General features: G+C 35.3%; 1 protein-coding gene across 7 annotated transcripts in view; it reads left to right on the plus strand.

Moving 5' to 3' along the window:
* The window catches only part of RAP1GDS1 (Rap1 GTPase-GDP dissociation stimulator 1), a 155,828-nt gene that overhangs the window by 12,047 nt on the left and 118,008 nt on the right, over positions 1-25,773 (plus strand). For 5 of the 7 annotated variants that reach the window (XM_027116954.1, XM_027116951.1, XM_027116957.1 and 2 more), the window contains exon 2: positions 23,640-23,750. In XM_027116954.1, coding sequence (XP_026972755.1) covers positions 23,640-23,750 — 111 coding nt within the window. The remainder of the gene's footprint in view (positions 1-23,639; positions 23,751-25,773) is intronic. The other 2 variants (XM_027116955.1, XM_027116952.1) reach the window with 1 other exon arrangement.

Genomic DNA, 25,773 nt, shown 5'->3' on the forward strand with positions numbered 1-25,773 from the left:
ATGGCATGGCATTTAAAAAAGCAATCGAAGTGCAATAAGACTGCTAAACTGTTTCTAGAGAATATTATTTTCTTATGTATTAGAAAGTATTTTCTAACATATAAGAATTATATGAACTTAAAATAATTATATAAAAAGAATTACATAAAATCATAATTTAAAAATTTTTAAAGTTAAAATTATTTTTAAAAACTGTATAAAAATAGTTGTATAAAATAATTTCAAATAACTAGTAAGTTCCCTGAATTTATGGGTGGAGTTTTGTTTTTTATAGTCAGGAAAAAATTATAACCAGCGATCATCGTACTTCAACAAAAAACTGTTTTCAAAGCTGTGAGAAGCTCACATCATCTAAGATTCTTTTTAACAACAGATTTGTCAGGTTGCAAAAATTATTTCCGTTAACTCTTCTGAAAAATATTCCCCTTCTAAGATTCCTCAAGTAACTCCATCATGAAAGATGAAACTGATCATTATAAGAACGTAAAACTTACATTGATGTATTTATGCTTCACAGAAATATAAATGTTGGTTTATCTTTAAGGTTATAAGATGGCCTCAGAAACAAAATCAGAACAAAGACAAAGTTTATATGAGCTGATTAACTTAATTTCCTTTTAGTTGCAGGAACACATTTTTGGGGAGGGTGGTGGTAAGCTCCCAGAAAAAATAACTGTCAACTGTGTCACATTTCTGGCTTTTGTATAGTTTGTATAAAGCTCCAGAGTCAGATCAGAAACACAAGATTACCATATTAGGCATTACAGAAAGTGACAAAATAAGTAGTGCAAGTAGTCACATTTTTTTGCTTTTGAAAAGCTTAACCTCTAACTGGTAGATAAAGAATAATATAAAAGAATGAGTAATAGAAACAGATATGGCCATAATTTGGATTCTTTTTTTTTAAATTAATTAATTATGTTTAAATTTTATTATTTGAGTCAGGTCTTCGTTGTAGCACGCAGGATCTTTAGTCACAGCGCATGGGCTCTTTGTTGTGGCGCGCAGGCTTCTCTAGTTGCGGCGCGTGGGCTTTTCTCTAGTTGCGGTGCACAGGTTCCAGAGCACGTGGGCTCAGTAGTTGTGGCACGCGGACTGAGTTGCCCCACGCCATGTGGAATCTTAGTTCCCCGACCGGGGATCGAACACACGTCCCCAGCACTGGGGTGTGGATTCTTAACCACTGGACCACCAGAGAAGTCCCCATAATTTGGATTCTAGAAAAAGAGAAAACACCTCCCCCCCTAAGAATTTAAATGAGAGGATAGATCAAATTTATCTTTTCAGCACCTAGTACCGATTCTTTGAAATATACAAGTGCTCATTACTTACAGTGATCTGGAAAATTTTTCCTAGAATTTACTTACTTATTCAATTAAACACTTACTTGTACTAAAAAGTGTGGTACTACCCTTGAGATGCTATGGCAGAGACTGCTCCCTGATACATTTCATTGTGATTTTCTTTCTTGTTTTTTGTTTTGTTTTGTGACTTATTAAGATACATGGACAGTCGTTAGCCAGTACAACTATCTAACATGGTTGGGTTATAAATTCATTATTGAAGAGCTTTCTTCTATACAAAGAAAGATACAGGTAGTCCTTCTTTGTACAGCTCTGGTATGCATGAGATCTGCATGAGGTTCACTTAATTGCAGTGCGGTGCAGATTGCTTGGTCAGTGAGAAGGGCTTGGACTGTGAAGACACACATGTCTGGATTTATCCCAACTTTGACACTTAATTTTCTGGGCAAGTTCTTCAGCTGCCGAATTCAACTTTCTCAGCTGTTAAAATACAGGTAATAATAACACGTATTCTACAAGGTAGTTGTAAATATTATGTAAAATAACAATCATATAAATTTTAATTTCTATTTCCAAAGCTGAAAATACAGTCATTTTGGGGAAACTTTATCTTATATTCAGAGTTAAAACCAATCAAAGGGTGTAATGCTCTTTGTTGTATTATTTTAACCAAATTATGTAGTGAATATTAAGTTACTGTAGCAGATTATATTTTCCAAAGGTGGCCACAACAGTCTCTTTTGGCCCCAGGTATTCTTCTAAATCTTGCCACTCTCCATTGAGACTTGGGGAATTCTCTTCCTGTTGAATCTGAGCATGCTTGTGACTCACTTGTAACCAATAGAAGACAGCAGTAGTGATGCTGTGATTTCCTAGTCTCAGCAGTAAAAGGCATTGTTGCTTCTACCTTATTTGTCGAGACACTGGCCTGCTTGGAGCTCTGAGAAGTCTGAGACCCTGAAGATGCCATGCTATACGGAAGCCAGGCCACATAAGGAGGCCTCAGGTGTCAGGTCTCAGGTCAGCAATCCTAACATTCAGGTCCTTCCAGGCCAATCACCAGACATGTGTGTGAATGAGCTATCAGATGATTCAGATGATACCAGCCTCAGCCGTTGAGTCACTCCCAGAGACGTTCCTGGCCTTTGAGACAGCATTGAGGCCCCAGACCTTGTAGAGAAAACACAAGCCATTCTCAGTGTGTCCTTTGTGAATTCCTGGTTCATGGAATCTGTGAGAGTAATAAATTGGCCTTTGTTTTATGCCAGTAAGTTTGGGGTGGTTTGTTATGTAACAGTAATAATTGGAACAGTTATAAAATGTGAAAGATACATTGTTTCAGTAAGAAACAGATTGCTGTTAAAACTCATTAAAGTGGGAACTACCTGCTGAATAAATGTTTACTGATTTTTTTCTTTCATTTCAAATGAGGATAGCCTAACAGAGAATTTGTTCTACCAAGTAGCATTTCCTTATGGTTTATTTAATTGTTCTTTATGTGACATTAATTCCCTTGAAAAAATGTTTGTTGACTGTCTTGGCTACCAGAAAAGAGATATGCATGTTTAAACAGTATTATAGGTTTCACTATAACTTTTTCGTAAATGTTACCTGTTTGGCTAATGAAAAATGTCAGTCAGTACTTTTAAGTTAATAAGGATAGTTACCACTAAAAATTACGTACTTTTTTTCAAAACCTAATAGCCTAATAAAATCTCATAGGAACAAAGGAATATCTGTACTCCTCTCTCCAAATGAAAATTTACTATACCTGATATTAATTTTAATGTTAATCTTATATTCGTATATTTGTTAAGCTCATATTATATATTTGACAAAATTATTTTGAGTCTGTTTCTTTCCTGTCACTTTTGGAAGACAGTGGGTTTTCTAAGTTTATTACCACTAAATGAAATAATACTTTCTCATATAATTACCAAAGAATTTCAGATACATAGTAGTTATTAGATTTTCTAAAATAATACTATAATGATTCTAATAATAATGGGTACTTTATTAAGATCATTACCATGAGAAAGGTAGTGAGTACTATGGTAACATTTGGATTGATTATGCTTTAAAGTGTGTGTGTGTGTTTTTAAATATAAATAATTGCATAAATAGAGTGCTTCTGGAAGCATGCACAAGAAAATGTTAACATTGATTGCTTCTGGGAGTAAATTGAGACATGTGAAGGTAATTCCCACGAAAATAAAATTAAAACTAAAAAAAAAGTTTTCTATACTATGCGAACTGTGTTGTATACATCTTTGTATCTTTAGCACTTAGGGCAGTGTTTGATGTTTGGTAGATGCTTAGTTCATATTGTTGGATGAGTAGAAGTTTGAGGTTATCTTCTTAACCTTTATTCACCTGATACATAGCATTCATGATCTGATAGACTATGATATTGTTCACTGAAAGAGCTAATATTCTTACTTGTTTGCCACACAGCTCCTCATTTTTCTAAGCCGACTATGTATATATCTGTATCAGTCTAGGTCCAATCAGAAGGCACACCACCTAATGTTACATTTATATGTACGTATAGATATTATGACAGGAAACACGAGGTCTGTAGATCTTAGAACAGGGTTTATTACTCATAGAACATTTTAGTACTGGTGATTGGTGCACATGTAGCAGAGAGGAATTTTAAGAGAGGAATCCTAAAATTACGACACTGAGAGCTTATATTGGGTTGCTGGCACATCTGCCATTCGAGGAACACATGCACACATACCCCTTATCTTGGCTCTTGAATTAAACAAAGCCTCTCTTGGGAGAGGGATGGCATCTCTAGGTTTGTTACCCTAAAAGTAAGCTAAAAGCAAATATCTGGGAAGAAGAGGGCAATGTTTTACAATCCTAGAATGTGTCCATTCTAAGGGTGGGAGACTTATCTTTATTATAGGTTATCAACTGCCTTTGCTCAGAATGCCCCAACAGTGCAGGAACACTGTGAAATCCAGGGAGAATTGTCTTTCAACACACAGTAATTTAAACAGGGGACATTTGATGTAAAAACTATTAAACAGTCATTGGAGAGTAACTTTAAAGGTAGATAGCAGACTCTAAAGTGTTTGGTGCAGGAGTGTATCCAAGGAAGCACACACTTCTTTGGAAGGGTGAATTCTCATTAAAAGATATAGTTTCAGGCCTCCTGATGGCATAGAAGTTCACTGGGTTGCCCAGGCCAGAGCTGGTCCATACCCATCAGACCTGTAGGAGACTCCTGGGAGAACAAGCAAGCTGGGGTTGATGGGTGGCACACAGATAGTTGGGCATGCAGAGGAAGTTGAAGCACCCCTTCAGGTACTACTGGAGCCTGGAGCTGGAGGAGCCCTCTTCTGCAGGAACCCGGCACACTTCTGTGTACAGTTTGGGCTGGAGTAGCTCTGGATAGCCAGCTCCACAGGGCTTCTGGCACGCATACTTCCAGGGCTGAGAGATGGTGTGGGAAGCAGTAACCGGGGCTGGGATGCAGCCTTGAGTTGTGTGGGGCTGTTGTACACAGCGCTGCTGCCTGAGCTGAGAGCTGGAGAAAATGTATGGTGAATGCTATGACTCGCAGACACTTGACACTGGAGAAAATTATGCAGGCTGAGCAGGAAGGAGAGCACCTTCCTCTTCAGTGCTATCCATTGTCATCTACAGACAAAGCTTGTATCATGCCATATGACAAAGGAAAAATATGTAAAGGGCCCAGATTCTGAGCCTGCGGTACGCGGGCTTCTCACTGTTGTGGCCTCTCCCGTTGTGGAGCACAGGCTCCGTACGCGCAGGCTCAGCAGCCAGGGCTCACGGGCCCAGCTGCTCTGCGGCATGTGGGATCTTCCCGGACCGGGGCACGAACCCGTGTACCCTGCATCGGCAGGCGGACTCTCAACCACTGTGCCACCAGGGAAGCCCCCAGATTCGTTTTTATAGATCAGGCAATAAGGGTGAATTTGGAGCTGAGAGACAAATAGGTTGATAACTGACTTAAATGTCTCTTCATCCTATTGCTTGAATTTTATTCCTTTTAAATTCATGATACATCATAGGTTTAAGTACAGATATTATCATGCTTTCTGTTTTATATATTTAATTTTTATCTAAATTCTCTTGTTTTACCTTGACCCTCACATTTCTTTTTGCTTTCTGTAGCAGTATCCTGGGAAAATATTCCTTTGTGGGCTCATCAGTTACAGTCCAGAGATTATCATTTTTATTAGATTTTTAAAATTCTTAATATGTTCATTAATATATGCCTATGTTAAATTCATCTGTCACATTTGTGACTACTTGTTTATATATCCTTTTTCTCTGGTTGGCATTTTATTACCCAGAAAAGTTGGTGTTGCCTAAAAGTTTATAAATTTCAGTGTATATTATCTCTTTCTTGTATTTATTCGGTTACGAAGTGAGACTATTTGCTTTGCACCAATCTTAATGAAGTACTTCTTTATATATTTCTCTAGCTAAAGAAAGTTCCATTTACGTAGGTCTTTTATGTCAATCTTTAATCTAGTTCTCTATTACAAAGCATTATAAAGCAGGGTCTTTCCTTCTTTGTCCATCTTTATAATTGATTAGTCACAGTTCTAAGAATACTCTAGTGAAGAATTTGCTCGGAACTGTTTGGAAGTATAAGTAGATAGCCCCCAAACACTTCTGTTTATCTACCTTATGTAGCTTTTTAAAATTCCCATATATTTAGGCAGGATTTCCTCTTATTGAAATTATATTATCTGTCTCTTGTCTGGTCTTCCTCACCTTCCCCTGTCAGGCATATCCTAGAGTCCAGGGCAGAGCTTGGAGGCAGGATATCTTTTACTCTTGAATCTAAATGCCAGGAGCTGAAGCATTATAGGCAGACACTTTAGTATCCAGGAGGAGTAAAAGGTCACAGCTAAGATATTAAATCCAAGATCAGTGTACTATTCTGAGGGACTAAATAGAATATGAAAGCCTGAAGATAAACGGGGCCTGAGAAACTTGGAAATGCAGGATAATGAAGTGAACTGATAAAACATTGTTCCGAAGAATCTGGTGGTAGAATGCTGATACTGTGAGGACTCAGTTGATCTGCAGGCACGTACCAGGTATAGGGAGCTGGAACAGGGTAAATATGTTTCAAGTAGCTGTTTTTATGTTTAGAGAGTTTCTCTTTTGTTACAGACTCAATTAGCTTACCTGTACAGAAGTCAAGTTGGAAAGTATATAGTTTCCACTTTCTAGCATTTTCTGGAACTCTTGTGTATAGAGATCATTCCGACAGTTCTTCTACACGGAAGCTGTTTGTAATATGACAAATTACACGGTTTCACCGACATCGTTCTAGTATAATTCTTGGGTGTCTTTAAAATTCTTTGACAAATGCCACTGTGCTTTGTAGATTTATCTACATTGATTTTCTAAGTTGGCTTACAATATCCTGGGTGTTGACAGCTATTTGGTATGGTTGTATTTTAAATCTTTCTGTTAGGGGATTGTTGAGGAGAAGAAATCACCCTGGTATTTCTCTTGGTCAGTTCTGGGTCAAAGAATTAATTAAGCTTGAACCTCAGCATAAATCATTCTCTTAAAAAAAGCTGATATATTAACTTATTAGCAGTTTGTGTCATACTATCTGCTAAAGCTATATTTGACAGCTATAAAACAGTGAGATCATTCTTGAACTCTAAGTGAAAAGGTCTTTTGGCATTGTGTGAAATAAAATTTTACAAACTGTATCTTATCCAAATGCTCTTATCCATTATGGTTTAATATTGTAGTTGTGAAGATCATCAGTCATACTCTTGACCCTCTAATCAAACATGACATCTTACTAAGACTGTAGTGTTATTGGTTCAGACTAAAATAGACTTTAACTCCATTTAAGAATGCATGAAAAGTGATTGCTCAAAAAGTTTTTATCCAATTTCTGAAATAATTAGAGAAGAAAAAGTGAAGCATAGTCATTGTTTTTAGAGTAACATCTTTTAGTGTAACATAAAAATATTTCTTAATCATGGCAATTTATGCCGTAATCTGTAATAAGAAATGCAGGTACAAATAACTCAGTAAAGTAGGTTTTCAGGATTTACTAGGTTTCTACTATAGGAGAGCAATGTGAGTATCCTAGAAGAATCTCCTGTTGTACAAGAATGTCCCATCAAATAGTAGAAATAGTAGAAATAAACTAAAAGAGTTCTATGAACCTAGGACTATAAAACTAGCAAAATGAAAAATACAGAAGAAATAGAACTGTACAGTAGTATATAAAAAATGATTTCTTAGTTAAATAGATTTGTGAACTTGATTATGAAGTTAAATTTTGGAATTCATCTACGTATATAGTTCAAACCGTTGACATATAGAAGAGATTGATTAAATTCATCTAAGGCCTTATATTTTTATGAACTCTTAAGTTAGTAATCTTGTCTCAAGTGAGGGAGGAAGTAATGTGAGATGTGCAATTATAATCTTGTGGAGTGAAAGAAGCATATCCAGTAGATAGATGTGTGGATAACTGGCAAATGGGCACAAAGTTATGATGTCTTTGCAACCTGGAGAAGTGTATTGGGAGAGAACCCACATGTATGAAGAGGTATGACTACATGTTAAAGTAATGAATGAATTAAGGTAGAAATTAGGAGTTTAATATTTATGAAATTTGTTTTGGAGTTCTTTCATTAAGTAAAACAGTTTCTATGTCTTCATTTGTTTCTCTCTAAATATTACAGATATTTCTAATTCTCCACGTATTGCCTGAATTGCTGTTGAAAATAAATATTGCACACATGCATTTTGAACTGTTACAGTTTTGCTCTGGTATCTCTTTTCCAAGTCAAGTTTAGTGTTCACTAAACATTTAGTATTTAGGTAGATTCCTCTTAGAATGCTTCTGTGGAACTTAATCTTGGAAACGAATTTAAAGAAAATGGCCTATTTACATTAGCTTTATATTCACTTTAAGTTTCAAATTCTTTATTCTGTGACTAAACAATAATTATGAAGATAATAGTAAATGATTAAATTTTAAATCTTTTCCTAAGTTCTCAGGTGTTCCCCCCGCCCCCTGCTGCCCCAGTTGATATTTTGACCCCAGAAATCTATAGTAGCAGCAGTAGTGACTGAATCATGAACTTTTCTACTTCACCTTTTTTTGCTTGCCAAGAAGTAAGTCCCTGTTTTGTTAGGTGTGTATGTGTGTTTATATGAGTATATCTACCCACCTTCAGAGAGTCATGGAGGATGCAACGGTATTAAGGGCAGAAGAGAAGGTTTTCTATGTTGAATTTTAACCTAAAATGATTAACTTGGCCATGAATTAATTGAGTTCAGAACTATTTTCTCATTTGATCCTGTCTTTCTTGGGAATGGGTATAAACATTAGAAAAGAAGGGATAACACGATCTGTTTTTTACTAATCATAATTTTATATACAGAAAACTCAGGAAACTAAAAAGTCCCACTTTTTAATAACCTCATATTAATAAGAGAATTTGGCTGGTTATGAAATAATTATACAAAGTAACTCTTTTCTACTCTAGGCATAAACACCTACACATGATAATGGGAAAAATTATTCAGTTCTCACTAATGACAGAATTTTTAAATATGTTGAAACAAATTTAATAATAAATTACAGGATCTATATAAAAATAGAACATTTTACTGAGAGACCCAAAACAAGATCAGAATAAAATGAAATACATACATTTAGTGGAAGGGAAGACTTCATAGTGTGAGAATGCAAATTATCCCACAATTAAGATGTAAATTTAATATAATTCCAGTTATAATCTCAGGAGGGTTTTTATTCATCCATTAATTCATTTGCTGTGGAATGATTAGATGAAATGATGTTAAACCTCTTATTGAAGAAGAAAATCTGAGTAGTCAAGATAGCTGAAAAAGAACATAGTGGCAGGACTAGCCTTACCAGGTATCAGAATATTAGATACAGCCAGTGTAATTACTTAGATATAGTGTTGGTATAAGAATAGACAAAAGGTCACTGGAAAGAAAAGAAACTTTAGAAAATACATTTCTGTATAAAGAGACAAAGGTGGTAGTTTAATTCTATGAGAAAAGGATGGAGTATTAAAACTACTCCTGACACAAGAAAATAAAAGTACACCCTAATCTTAGGCCACATGTAAAAATGAATTCCTGTGAATCGAATACTTAAATAAAAACTAAAAGTATCATAATAGTGTAAGAAAATTGAGGCATTTGCTGGGAGCTCAAGAGACTTTCTTAACCACAGGTGGAAATCCAGATGCTATAAAAGAAAATTAGGAAAAAATACATAAACAATTTTAGTGGATTAGTAATAGATTTAGAGAAAAAAGTTAAATGGATGACAGACAAAAGGTTAATGTCTATACTGTACAATAACAACAAGACTGACAAACCTATTTGAACACTAGGCAAAGGATGTGAATAAACACTTTACAGGAAAGCAAATCCAGTGGCCAATAAACATGAAAAGATGCTGATATTTATAGTGGTTAAAGAAATGCAAATTAACAATTACATATCAACTCTAAACCCATCAGACCATCAAGAAATAGGTATCAATATTTATTGATAGCCAGGTTATTGGAAAGAGAATACTTTCAACACATCTGGAAGAAAAGTGAAATCTTTCATCCTTTTCGGGCAGCTGTTGGCAGCATCTATTAAAATTACAATATCAGCAATTCCATCCTGGGAGCCTATCCCATAAAACTAAAAGTACTTTGTACATGTATAATGATGCTTATTGCACTAGGGGTACCAATGACCAAAATGAAACACTTTTAGCAAAAGAAAGTGAAAATGTATGTGTACAGGAATGATTGAATAAATTGTGGTGTATCTGTACTATGAACTATGGTAGTTATTTAAAAACATGAGTTAGAACTATACAGATTGACTTGGAGTAATTTATAAGAGTTATTGAGTGAGAAAATCAAGATGCAAAAAAGTGTGTATAATATAATCCCATTTTAGTTAACAGTTTCCCAAACTTACTGTATATTTTTATACATGATTATGTGAGGATGTAAAAAAACATGAACGCTTAAAAAACTTAGGTTATTGACATGTAAATGGAGAGGTTGATATGGAGACAGGGAAGACCAGGCAAAAAAGAAGATGTTATCACATTTATGCATTTTAATTAAGCTTTGTGTGCGTGTGTAAAATGTTAAATAACATTGAAAAAGCAAATTAAAAATAGACACAACTGGGACTTCCCTGCTGGCGCAGTGGTTAAGAATCCTCCTGCCAATGCAGGGGACACGGGTTCGAGCCCTGGTCCGGGAAGATCCCACATGCCATGGAGCAACTAAGCCCGTGCGCCACAACTACCGAGCCTGCGCTCTAGAGCCCGTGAGCCACAACTACTGAGCCCGTGTGCCTAGAGCCCATGCTCCGCAAGAAGAGAAGCCACCACAGTGAGAAGTCCGCGCACCACAACTGAGAGTAGCCCCCGCTCGCCGCAAGTAGAGAAAGCCCGCCCACAGCAATGAAGACCCAACACAGCCAAAAATAAATAAAATAAATTTATTAAAAAAAAAAAAAAAAGAGCTTCCCTGGTGGCGCAGTGGTTGGGAGTCCGCCTGCCGATGCAGGGGACACGGGTTCGTGCCCTGGTCCAGGAAGATCCCACATGCCACGGAGCGGCTGGGTCTGTGAGCCATGGCCGCTGAGCCTGCGCGTCCGGAGCCTGTGCTCCGCAATGGGAGAGGCCACAACAGTGAGAGGCCCGCGTACCGCAAAAAAAAAAAAAAAAAAAAGTAGACATAGCTGGTGAGTGCCATTAAATTCTGTTCAGCAGTTGTTCACTGAATGCTTACTGTGTTCAAGACAGCATGGTGGGTGTAATGAGCAGTACAACTATGACAGTTATTAATAATTATTATATCAACAATCATCAACAGTGCTTGATTGCTTAGTGCATGCTATATAGCCTGTTCTAAGAGCATTATGTATAACCTCATTTGATCCTCACAACAACCTGATGAGGTACTTATTGTTATCCACATTTTATATATGAGAAGACAAAGAAAATAAGCTTGTGTAGTTTATGCAGTTTAAGTGGTGGAACCAAGATTTGAACCCAGATGGACTGACTCCAGAGGCTATTAATCATTAAAATATGGTGCCTTTTTTGTCCATGAGTTGCTTATTATGGTGTAACAGTGGCAATATAGAAAACGGTGAAATCCATGCCGTCATTGAGGTTAGGAACAAGATATGGGAGCCTAGAAAAGAAAGGAGTTGGTCTGACTGCAAGAATACAGAAGATTTCACATCAGAATCGAATATTAGTTGACTTTGCAGAGTAAGTAGTTATTCTATAGATAGAGAATGCACAGAAAGGCATTTTAGACAGGAAGAATTTAATAAGCACAGTTGTAAAAATGGGCATATGCCTGGAAAAAAGCCAGTAATCTAGTGGGACTGACACATATGTTGTGTGAGAAAGTAATGAGATGAGGGCATAATATTAGTTGAGGCACTTGGTTTTGACGTAAGGTATTCTGGACTTTAGGCAATTATTCATCACTGAATCCTTTTGAAAGAACAGTGATATGCTCTGGAAAGAACATGTTTCTGAGGTTTCTAGCCTGGGTGAATAGAAATTGGTAAGTTGGACCCAAGTTCCATAAGACTCAGAAACAATCTTTGTTTACTCATTTTAGTGTTAATAAGAAAATTGGAGAATGTAAGATTTATTTGTAAAGGGGGAGGGATAATAATCAGAGGGGACTTATATCCTGTGTTGGTCTTTGAGTTCTCAACTAGCAGAAATGGATTAAAAGAAAGAATGAAACAAATATATTTTTAAAGTTTGTTTTTTCCTCACATGTAGCATAATTTAATGGAAGACACAATAGACTATGTTTTTAAATAAATCTATTTTATTTATTTTTGGCTGCTTTGGGTCTTCGTTGCTGCACGCGGGCTTTCTTTAGCTGCGGCGAGCAGGGGCTACTCTTTTTTTTTTTTTTTTTTTGTGATATGCGGGCCTCTCACCGTTGTGGCCTCTCCCATTGCAGAGCATAGGCTCTGGACGCGCAGGCTCAGCAGCCATGGCTCACAGGCCCAGCCGCTCCATGGCATGTGGGATCTTCCCGGACCGGGGCACGAACCCGTGTCCCCTGCATCGGCAGGCGGACTCTCAACCACTGCACCACCAGGGAAGCCTGGGGGCTACTCTTTGTTGCAGTGCGCGGGCTTCTCACTGCGGTGCCTTCTCTTGTTGCGGAGCACGGGCTCTAGGCACGTGGCTTCAGTAGTTGTGGCACGTGGGCTCAGTAGTTGTGGCTCGCGGGCTCTAGAGTGCAGGCTAAGTAGTTGTGGCTCACGGGCTTAGGTGCTCCGTGTCATGTGGGATCTTCCTGGACCAGGGCTTGAGCTCGTGTCCCCTGCATTGGCAGGTGGATTCTTAACCACTGCGCCACCAGGGAAGTCTGCAATAGACTAATTTTTAAAAGTGTTCTGGGTTTTAGGCCTGGCTCGGGACTAAACTCTGTAAAGATAAATTAAGCAAAAAAGTAAGATAGAAACTGAGTTACAATATACGGAAGCTGAAAATACTATAATTTTTAAATACAGTACTTTCCATCATCATACTAGTAAAAAACAATCATTTCTTCTTTCTTTAGCAGGCAAACTTTTAAAATAGTTTCATTTTGTCAAATACTAAACCCTTTTGATAAGTGAAATATAATATTCAGGAGAGACTGTTATTATTTCCAGCTCCCTAAGCCAGGTGCCCCAAACTGACTTAATGCCATTCATTTGGAGATGAATTTGAAATTCTTCCAGTCATGCATTGACTACATTCTTGGTGCTTGAAAAGCATGTTAGTATAAAAATAATTTTTATTTTCATTTGGTGTGTGTAATAATGATGGTAGTAAAGCTTTGCTACTATATATGTACATGAAGGTTAATTCTCTTCAATTGCAAGAAATAATCTCTTTTTTAAGAGTGTTGCTATTACTAAGACGCTGTATATTTAGAAAATATTGAGTGGCATTTGAAGGGGGATAAATTTGTCTCCTAATGGGTATTATCAACAGTGATATAGTTGTCCAGAGAGATAAACACCTCTCTATCTGTCAGTCGGTCAGTCTGTCCATCCATCCATCCACTTACTATATAGTAAGATGATAGAATGAACATTTGAAAATATACACTATATTTTTAGATCCAGTAACCTTGAAACTAAAGGTACTATTTCTACATAATATCTTTGAAGAAGATAAACTCTTAAAATTATGCTACCATGAATAGCATGAAGAACTTCAGATTTATATGTGGAATCTAAAAAATGATACAAAGGAACTTATTTACAAAACAGAAATAGACTCAGACGTAGAAAAACTTACGGTTACTAAGGGGAAAAAGGGGAGAGGGATAAATTAGGGATTTGGGATTAACAGATACATACTACTATATATAAAATAAACGATTAGACCTACTTATAGCACAGGGAACTATATTCAGTATCTTGTAATAACCTATAATGGAAAAGAATCTGAAAAACAATATATATATGTATCTATATCTGAATCACTTTACTATACACCTGAAACATTGTAAATCAACTATACTTAAAAGAAAATTCAAGTTTCGGCTAATGAGATTCAGAAGGAAAAAAAATGAATGAAAGTAAGACTAAAAACTGAATTATTCTGGGACCTAAAATAATTTCCTTTTTGATCTGCTTTGTGACTGAATGTCGATGTCCTTACATATAAAATAATGCTATCAGCATTCAGGTATCTAATTAGGGAATACTATTTGGAAAATACAAATTTGTTAAAAATGAATGGTATGTCTTCCCTACCATTAACCATTCTGACCATCAACCCCGCCCCTTAGGCTAACTATAAAGCAAAAGTTGCACAATGTGCTTGACTTTATATTATTATATTAGAAATAAACAGTGGTTGTTTTTCTCTTTTAAAAAAAGAAAAGAATTTCAGGACTTACTAGCCTAATATGATACTGTCTCATTTTGAGACTGGCTCTTTGGGACAGTATATTCTTTGATGATGGTGATTATCTTAGGCACTTCTATAGTCAAGTTATTTAAATATAAAAATAACCCCACTTTTCTCATCAGTTTTTCTTAGATTGATATTAAGAAAAGAGAGGAACTGATAGCTGTAAAATTTGAAACTCTTCCATTGCAGTACACACTTAAAGACCAGCACATTGAGTTTCTGGCTAATAGAATAGAGAAATTGGAGCATAAAGAGCCTCTGGTGCCTAATGGTATACAGGATTGGAAGAGAAAAGTCTGGACAAGGTTGTTTCAAAGTTCCAGCAGGAAAGTATAGCTGTCTTCATATCTTTATGTCTTAATATCTTTAACAAGGGCTTCTAAGAGGAGACACTTGGAATGAGAGCTAGCTTGCTGATCAGGGTTATCAGAAGTTGCAGTCATATTTTATCCAAATGTAACAAGGCCTAAAAAGTGGCAGTTCTTTACATTGATAGGTAGATAGCTGGATAGATAAAGGAAGTTATCTGTCCAGCTGGATAAAGGAAGGAAGGATAGAAGGAGAGGCAGCATAACATTCTATATATTTATTTTATTTTTTAAATTAATATTTTTTATTGAAGTATAGTTGACTTATAATACTGTATTAGTTTCAGGTGTACAACAGAGTGATTAAGCTATACATATATATATCTATCTTCTCTTTATTCCTTCCCATTATATTTTATTACAAGATAGTGACTATAGTTTCCTGTGCTGTACAATCAATCCTTATTGTTTACCTATTTTATATGTGGTAGTGTGCATCTGTTAATTAATTCCATACTTCCAATGTATCCCTCTCCCCCGCTTGCCCTTTGGTAACCATGTTTGTTTTCTCTGTCTGTGAGTTTGTTACTGTTTTATAAATAAGTTCATTTGTACTATTTTTTTAGATTCCACATATAAGTGATATCGTATAATATTTGTCTTTCTCTGACTTTACTCAGTATGATAATCTCTAGGTTCATCCATGTTGCTGCAAATGGCATTAGTTAATTCTTTTTTATGGCTGAGTGATATTAAATTGTATATATATATGCCTCATCTTCTTTATCCATTCATCTGTTGATGAATATTGAGGTTGCTTCCATGTCTTGGCTATTGTAAATAGTGCTGCTATGAACATTGAGGTGCATGTGTCTTTTTTTAAATTAATTTTTATTGGAGTATAGTTGATTTACAATGTTGTTGTGTTAGTTTCTGCTGTATGGCAAAGTGAATCAGTTATACATATAAATATATATCCACTCTTTTTTAGATTCCATTCCCATATAGGTCATTACCACATGATCCAGCAATCCCACTCCTGGGCATATATCTGGAAAAGATGAAAGCTCTAATTCAAAAAGATACATGTGCTGGATCATGTGGTAACTCTTAGTTTTCTAAGGAACCTCCATACTGTTCTCCATGGTGCCTGCACCAATGTACGTTCCCACCAACAGTGTAGGAGGGTTCCCTTTTCTCCACACCCTCTCCAGCATTTATTATTTGTGGACTTTTTTTTTTCACATTTTCATTTTAATTAGCTCTTTAAAATGCTAGGGTTTTTTGGCCACGTGGGACTTATGTACATTTTCAATTACATAGGACTCAGTATTTTAAATCATTAAATTCTCATTACACATTCTGCAGTTCATAAGCTACCCTATCTATATGTACTATCATGTGTTTAAGTATTAACTTGCCTACGATCATTTAAGTAGTAAAAGAGTGAAAATGAGACCTGCGACAGCAATTCTGCATACTTGCTGAGTGACCTTGGAATATAAATCCCTGTAGGTCCCTATAAAAGGAGAAAGTTGATTCAGAAGATCACAGATCTCTTCTATTCCTAATAGTCAGTGAATACCCTATTCTTTTTTTTAAATGGAAATATAGTTGATTTACAATGTTGTGTTCATGTCTGCTGTACAGCAGAGTGATTCAGCTATACATATATATACATTCTCTTTTATATTCTTTTCTGTTATGGTTTATCACAGGATATTGAATATAGTTCCCTGTGCTATACAGTAGGACCTTGTTGATTATTTGTAGGCTTTTTGATGATGGCCATTCTGACCAGTGTGAGGTGATACCTCATTGTATTTTGACTTGCATTTCTCTAATAATTAGCATCGTTAAGCATCTTTTCATGTGCCTGTTGGCTATCTGTATGTCTTCTTTGGAGAAATGTCTATTTAGGTCTTCTGCCCAGTTTTTGATTGAGTTGTTTGGTTTTTTTGTTGATGATCAGCATACCATTCTAATTCTCTGGTGAACATGTATATATTATCCAGAGACAGAAGAGGACTCTGGGCAAAACCACGGTCATACTAACATTAAAGGGACAGATAGAGAAGACCAAGAACAAATGTTTAGAGACACTGGTGTTTTGAAGTAAGATGTCAAATAATAGAATTGAGAAAAGTCCATTGTGTTTGTCGAGATATCATTTAAGACTTTTGCCAGACTAATTTTGATAAGAGTTTTAGACAATTTGGTTAGATTGTGGTTTTAAGAGTGATTAAGTGGTTAAGAAGTAGGAGACAGAGAATTAAGGACCGAAGTCAAATTTGCTTTAACTCCTTCTTTTTAATTAATTAATTATAATTTATTTATTTTATTTTTGGCTGTGTTGGGTCTTTGTTGCTGCGCACGGGCTTTCTCTAGTTGCGGTGAGCAGGGGCTACTCTTCGTCGTGGTGCGCGGGCTGCTCATTGCAGTGGCTTCTCTTGTTGCGGAGCACAGGCTCTAGGCACACGGGCTTCAGTAGCTGTGGCATGCTGGCTCAGTAATTGTGGCTCCTGGGCTCTAGAGGTACAGGCTCAGTAGTTGTGGCGCCACAGGCTTAGTTGCTCCGCGGCATGTGGGATCTTCTTGGACCAGGGATCGAACCTGTGTCCCCTGCATTACCAGGCGGGTTCTCAACCACTGCACCACCAGGGAAGTCCCTGCTTTAACTCTTTGAAGATGTCATAATTTCTTTCACAAGACAAGCTAGACCATATGCTGTAATATAAGGAAGAGATTATTATTTTAAGGCAAAAATTTTTATTTTGGTTAATACTTCTTAGTACTAGAACTTCCCATGAAAATTATCATTCTCTACTTACTTCCCCTACCCTCCCCACCAGCCAGAAGCTGAGAAATTTTCTATTAGAATAATTACAGTGTCTTAAATCATAAGTAAATATAAAGTACGGAAATCTGGATTTACACACAAAAAAAATTTGGATGGTAAGGATTCACTACTGAGATGTACTGTCATGCTTTGAAGGGGTCCAAAAATAATACCCCCGTTCCCTACTCAAGTTCAGAATCACTGGCGATATAAGCAGATGAGTTCTCTGTTGGAATTCAGAATAACTGCTTTAAAATTGGTAAAGTCTAGAATGAAGGACAGAGCTTATTTGTATAGTCACAAAGGAATGGCTAATACTTCAGGGCTGAATTAAATGTATTTACTAATAACCTTGTCACTGGTGCCGCTGGACAGCCAAAGATGGAGAGGAACAGAGAATTCTTGCCCCTTCTACTAAAAACTCAGGAGCCCAGAAGGGGCTGAGCCATGCATATCCAGTTCTTCTCTCTCAACTTGTTAATCAGATAAATCATTCCTCTCCTGGAGAATGGAGGTGGCAGTTGCCAAGTGAGGAGCCAGAAGAAGTGTCGCTGTAGTAAAAATTCCCTGTAAGGAAGCTTGAGACCAGTGGGAAAGGGGTTACTGCCCCAGTCATTTTATTTTCCAGTATGCTCTTTTAAAGAGGTATAATTCACACAGACTAAAATACACAGATTTTAAATGTACAGTTTGATGAGCTTTGACAAATGTACATACTTATGTAATCAGTATTCCAATCAAGATATCAACATTCTGACACTGTAAACAGATTCACAGCAAGAGTTTTTTAAGTACTAACCTGTTCGTTCATTTTAAATGCTTAAAAAATACATTAAATTTGTAATAATTCTGTTGACAGCTTTGGTTGTCTCTGGATGAAGAGTTTAATGAACTTTTTCTAAAAAGATCCCACATCATTAGTAGGCATATAATTATTTCTATGGAGAGACTGAATGATTTTTTTACTGAGTAAAAGTCTTTTAAAAATGGAATGGTCTATGTATTTTTTTAGTTATATATTTTATATTCTTAAGTACTTAAATTGTCTTCACTGATACCTTCCTATATTAAAATATAAGATCCTGTATTTCTATTTCTGATAATATGGAGTGCATAGTGTAGGTGCATAGCAGGTAACATTTACCTTCCCTTCCCTATTGGTATACTTTGGCTCATAAGTGTGTGATATAAAGGATGGTAACTAGAGAGCTTTCTGCAAGTAAGGAATTCATTCCCTTATTCACTTAGTTAATTTAATAAATATTTGCTGGCTACCTTTTTGTGCCAAGTAATAGGTATAGTGCAATGACTATAGTTAGCAATGTGCCCCATACAATATAGAGGGGGAGTATATATTACCAATTAAACAAAAGAATATATAACTGCATACTGTGAATAGTGCTGTGAAGGATGGATGCAGTGATAGAGAATAACCCTGGAGGGTTGGGGAAGAGAAGACTTACAAGAACGATGGTCACTGGGGTTGTGACAGTTAGGCTGAAACTTGATAAGAAAGGGATGTCAAACAAGGAGCACTGGGGATGGAATGAAGGAAAGGAAACAAGTAAAACAGATCCAGATGCCAATATAGGTAGTACTAAGTACGTCTTAACTACTTTTATTACTTGTTGACTCATAGTTTTGATGTATTATTATCATTTGACTAACATTATGTCTTTTTTCCTCAGTGTTGTGGTAATTACTTTTTATTACTTTTAGTAGTATGAACTTAGATATGATATATTATTCATACTTTATTTCAGAAAAATCAACCTATATCCATGTAATAAGATAGAACAAGTATATCTGAGATGTGATGCCCTACAACTTCTTTTTAGTTAATAGAAGACATATATATGAATATAGTTTTCTTTTCCTTTAGGGAAATAAAATCAATTTCTCAAAACTATTTAAGCCCTCTTAGGAAAATAAATATTAACATTCGTTGTGAATGATAACCTGGGATTTTTTTATAAAGTAGGTTTAGGATTACTAGGTTAATCACAGTTGTATGAGACATCACTAGAGCATGTTAGTATTATTTAATGTAAATTTTTGTCTACTTTTTCCTGGGTTGACCTGGAAAATAAATTACCACTCATTTTATAATAGGGAATTCCACTTTATTTTTAGAATTGTCATGAGCTGACAATGTACAAAAGTCTATTAAAATTTACACCTTACTTTGAAGTAAGAAAATGCCTGAAATTCTAATACTAGAGCAGCAATCCCAGGAGTCCTTGGTGTGCTGTTAGGGTGCCCATGAGGTCAAAACCATTTGTGTGGTATCATCAAAAGACATTTTTTGTCTTTTTTCACTGTATTGACATTTGCACTGACAGTGGTGCAAAAGCATCTGTGGGTAAAAAATTGCTAGTGCTTCAGTATGTGTGAATCAGGCTACTAGTAGCACCAAACTACAATAACTAGTAATTATTGTATTCTTTACCATCGTATACTTGAGGTTAAAAAAAAAATACCAGTTTTACTTAAGAATGTCCGTGATGAAGCAGGAAAAACAATGTTTTTAAAACTCTTAACTTTTTAATACACATTTTAAAAATATACTATTTGATAAAATGGGAAGTACACAGAAAACACCTGCATTGCATCGTAACGTCTGATGGTTGTTTTTAAGAAAAGCAGTTGTGCAATCTTTTGAGTTGTGAGCTGACTGAGATACTTTTTTTCATGGAATAACTTTTTTTTTTAATTTGAAAGAACAGAGAGACGAACTGGCTTTTCATATTTGGCAGATATTTTCTCACGAATGAGGTTAATTTGTCATTTAAGGAAAACAACTCACAGTATCTGTTGCTGGTGATAAAATTAGAGGTTTTAAGAGAAAATTAGAATTTTGGAAAACTTGTATCACCTTAGGCTTGACAGCTTCCCAGTACTTAGTCTTTAAAAAAGATTAGTGAAGATATTAACAAATGTGATATTTTGAAATAGTACAATGAAATGTGTCAGTGTTTGGAAGATATGCATAACTCCATGACCTAATTTTTTAAATGACCAATGCATGGATGACAAACATGTTGCATGCATGAAAGATTCAAAATGCAAAAGAGCAGTGGATTTTCATGTAACAGTTGGCAGAGCTCAGTGATATTGTTTCAGATTTCACATGGTAACTAGCCTTTAAAACACTACCACTAATCAAATTTTGGTGTAGTATCAAAGACTATCCACTGTTATCTGAAAAGCCTGTTAAAATACTCCCTTGTTTTCCAACTATGTATATGTGTGCGGCTGAATTTTTTTCATCTACTTAACCAAAACAACAAATTATAAAGATTGAGTACAGAAGCAGATATGAGAATCCAGTTTTCTTCTATTAAGGCAGACATTACAGAGATTTGTGAAAATGTAGAAAAATGCCACTCTTCTCAGTAAGTTGGTTTTGAAATATAATTATTTTTCATTAAAAATATAATTATGTTAACAGATAATAGTTTTATATTTGTTAGGTTTAAATGAATTACTAAAATAAGTATTTAAAAGTCTCATTTTTAATTTTTAGTATGTTAAATATCAATATAAATAATTGAAAGCAGAGCTCTTTTGTACATGATACTATACATAGAAAATCCTAAACACATCATCAGAAAACTACTAGAGCTCATCAATGAATTCAGTAAAGTTGAAGGATACGAAATTAACGTACAGAAATTTGTTTGCATTTCTGTACACTAACAGTCAGAGAAATTATGGAAACAATCCCATTTACCATCGCATCAAAAAGAATAAAATACCTAGGAATAAACCTACCTAAGGTGGTAAAAAAAACCTGTACTTGGAAAACTATGAGACACTGATGAAAGAAATTGAGGATTACACAAACAGATGGAAGATATATTGTGTTCTTGGATTGAAAGAATTATTATTGTTAAAATGACCATACTACTCAAGGCAGTCTGCTGATTCAATTCAATCCCTGTCAAAATACCAGTGACATTTTTCACAGAACTAGACCAAATAATTTAAAAATTTGGATGGAAACACAGAAGACCCTGAATAGCCAAAACAATCTTGAGAAAGAAGAACAGAGCTGAAGGAATCACGCTCCCTGACTTCAGACTTTATTACAAAGCTACAGTCATCAAAACAGTATGGTACTGGCACAAAAGCAGACACATAGACTAATGGAACAGAATAAAAAGCCCAGAAATAAACCCCCACACTTATGGTCAGTTAATCTACAGCAAAGGAGGCAAGACCATGCAATGGAGAAAATACAGTCTCTTCAATAAGTGGTGCTGGGAAAACTGGACAGCTACATGGAAAAGAATGAAATTAGAACATTCTCTAGCACCATATAAAACACTAGACTCAAAATGGATTAGAGACCTAAATGTAAGACCAGAAATTATAAATTTCCTAGAGGAAAACATAGGCAGAACGCTCTTTGACATAAATCACAGCATTAATTTTTTGGATCCATCTCCTAAAGTAAAGAAAATAAAAGTAAAATAAACAAATGGGACCTAATTAAACTTAAAAGCTTTTACGCAGAAAAGGAAACCATCAGCAAAATTAAAACACACCCTACTAAACAGGAAAAAATATTTGCAAATTATATGACCAATAAGGGACTAATATCCGTAATATATAAACAGCTTATACAACTCAACATCAAAAAACAAACAACTTGATTAAAAAATAGGCAGAAGACCTGAACAGACATTTTTCCAAAGAGGACATGCAGATGGCCAACAGACACATGAAAAGATGCTCAACATCACTAATCATTAGGGAAATGCAAATTAGAACCACAGTGAGATATTATCTCACAAGTGACAGAATGGCTGTCATCAAAAAGAACACAAATAACAAATGTTGGTGAGGATGTGGAGAAAAGGGCACCCTTGTATACTTTTGGTGGGAATGTAAGTTGTTGCTACACTGTGGAAAACAGTATGGAGGTTTCTCAAAAAAATAAAACTAGAACTACCACTCGGTATATATATCAAAACACTAATTTGAAAAGATACATGCACCCCAATGTTCATAGCAGCATTATTTGCAGTAGCTAAGATATGGAAGCAACCTAAGTGTCCATCAACAGATGAATGGTTAAAGAAGATGTTGGGGGGAGGTGTCTGTGCGTATATATACACACACACAATGGAATACTACTCAGCTATAAAATAAGAATGAAATTCTGCCATTTGCAACAATGTGGACTGACCTAAAGAGTACTGTGCTAAGTGAAATGAGTCAGAGAAAGACAAATACTGTATGATATCATTTATATATGAAATCTAAAAAATACAACAAACTATTAAATATAGCAAAAAAGAAACAGACTCACAGATATAGAGAACAAACTAGTGGTTATCAGTGGGGAGAGGGAAGTGGGGAGGGGAAGTAAAGGGGTAGGGGATTAAGAAGTACAAACTATTATGTATAAATAAGCTACAAGGATACATTGTACAACACAGAGAATATAGCCAATATTTTATAACTATAAATGGAGCATAACCTTTAAACATTGTGAATCACTATATTGTACACCTATAATTTATATAACATTATACATCAGCTAAACTTGAATAAAAAATTTTAAAAGACCTCTTTGGGGTCCTAAATAATTTTTAATAGTGTAAAAAGATTTTTAACAGTCTATGGTCTAGAGGAATCCACGTATAATTTAGGAGGAGAGCATTGCTTTAAAATCCAAAATATACATGTTTTGGCTTAAAGCAGTACTTTGAAGCGTTTTTTAAATGGCATTGTTAAAACAGGTTTTATAGTCATCAGACTATTATTTTAAGTCATATCATTTTGAAACTTTTCTAAACCTTCATTTTCATTTTATGTATTTAAAATACAACAGAGGAAGCCAAAAATGTAATAAAGTATTATTTGCAAAGCTATGTAATTTTTTGTAGACCTTTTTTTTTTTTTTCAGTTAACCATGGCTTGTTCCTGAACAAGCTAAATAAGGTACAAGAATGCTGAAAAGATGTTCTGTGACTATCTATGGAATATTCTTGGTATCTTACAGATACAGAATGAATATTTTATAGGAGTTAAATGGATAAAATTTTATTTAAAAAATATGTAATCGTATAGTCCATTGCCATTTTGGAATGTATGTGGAAATTAATTCACCATATGGGGAGCCTTATGCCTGTTAGTGGTACTGTTTATCATGTAACATGATGGTTAGAAAGGTTTCTGATTGCTCTTTTTTCTCTAAGCAGATAATCTCAGTGATACCTTGAAGAAGCTGAAGATAACAGCTGTTGACAGAACTGATGATAGTTTAGAAGGATGCTTGGATTGTCTACTTCAAGCCTTGGCTCAAAATAGTAAGTTTTAAGGAACCTCCATACTGTGAGGATATGGGGAGGGGGAAGGGTAAGCTGTGACAAAGTGAGAGAGTGGCATGGACATATATACACTACCAAACGTAAAATAGATAGCTAGTGGGAAGCAGCTGCATAGCACAGGGAGATCAGCTCGGTGCTTTGTGACCACCTAGAGGGGTGGGATAGGGAGGGTTGGAGGGAGGGAGACACAAGAGGGAAGAGATATGGGAACATATGTATATGTATAACTGATTCACTTTGTTATAAAGCAGAAACTAACACACCATTGTAAAGCAATTATACTCCAATAAAGATGTAAAAAAAAATAGTAAGTTTTATTATGTTTACTCAAATGCCAAACAAAAAATCAAATCAACAGTCATTCAGAAATTGGTATATAGTTTAGCACATAACTTACATTCACATAACTTGAATTCTTTTGAATCCTGTCCCTGAATACTGAGATTGTTTTACATGTTCACCCTCCTACTTACCTTGCCACCCCCAGGATACTGAAAGCCAAGTTGATAGGCAGAAGAAAGGTGGAATTGATTGGTGGTGATGACATTAATACTAGTCCCAGAGAGAGGCAGTTCTTAACAGATAAGCGCCAAAGTTGTTTTTCTTCTTAACACCTAACTACGCTTTAAAAAAAGACTGTGTTTACATGTGGGGACGAGAAACAGAGAGGAAAAGAAAGAAAGGAAGGAAGGAAAAGAAAGAAAGAAAGAGAGAGAAAGAAAGAAAGAGAGAGGGAGCTTAAAACACTTGAAATTTTTTTTCTGAGATCTTTTTAATCATTTTACTTTAAAATAATGTGTATGCTTAGGTTTAATTGGAAAGAGCCATCAGTAGTCATCCAGAAATCCTGTAAAACTGAGGTAACACTTGATCTTTGGTGGCGTGGTAAATAAGAGATAAAAATTATACAACTCTTCATTGACTAATACATTGTATTGTTACATTTGATCCATCATATTTCTATTCACTAATTTCTGTATTATCACAATGAATAGACAGATACAGAATAATTTTCATTTGTTTCCTTAATTCTCCTTGGCTGTGCTGTGGTTTATGCTGTGCTTGTTTTTAATTATGCCATTATTTTATCCTGGGACTAATTATGTAGCTGACAAATAATTCAGGAGGAAGAATAGACTGTATTGTTAGAGTTCAGTTTCAAGCACTCTGATATGTATGCATTTTTTTTCTTTTTTAGTAAACAGTGATTAGGAAATTTAAAGTAATTGATTGCAGTACGCTTTATCAAAAAGCACATTTAAGGTAGCTTTTAAAATTCTGTTTTAGTAATATTTTGCTTTTGAGATTATAATTATGTCAAGCTATTTAATCTTAGAGATATCAGAGAAGGGATTTAAAATAAGGAGTTCAGTAAAAACATCTGGATAAGGGTCACAGTGGTAAAGAAAAATAAGAGAGAATGTGTAAGGCTGTACTCTCCATTATAGTAGATACAGGTGGCTATTTAAATTTTAACAATTAAATTTAATTAAAAATTAAGTTCTTTAGTCTAACTTTCAATAGCCATGTTTGATTGGTGACTACCTTATTGGGGATCACAGGTATAAACTATTTCCATGATCACAGAATATTCTTTTGGATAGAACCACATAATGACCTGAGTTTTACACATGCTGTGTAGGCAGATTTACGTAATCTTGTAATCAGTCTGTATAAATTGAGTATCTCAAGTTCATTTTTTTTCAAGCGTTGTTTTATTATAACTTATTTTGTTTTAAATGGCCCAGTTTTTTCTCTGTGTTAAAAACAAGTAGTATTTTCTAAATGGACCATTTGTTCAGGACCTGAAGGACACGGAGGTGATATCCTTGGTTATACATGGAGGCTTGCTCAGCCCTCTCCTGGAAAGACTGGTACACAGATAGATGAAATTGTTGAAGAAAAATGAAAAAAGGAAGCAACATTTTATAGCTTTTTAAAGAACAGATTCAGGAAATATTGACAAGTGTATATAGTTGCTGAACTAAATTTCAGACCCATT

The sequence above is a fragment of the Aethalodelphis obliquidens genome, unplaced genomic scaffold (assembly GCF_003676395.1).
Source record: "Aethalodelphis obliquidens isolate GAN/ISIS:26980383/991018 unplaced genomic scaffold, ASM367639v1 scaffold17, whole genome shotgun sequence".
In the NCBI taxonomy this organism is placed as follows: Eukaryota; Metazoa; Chordata; class Mammalia; order Artiodactyla; family Delphinidae; genus Aethalodelphis; species Aethalodelphis obliquidens.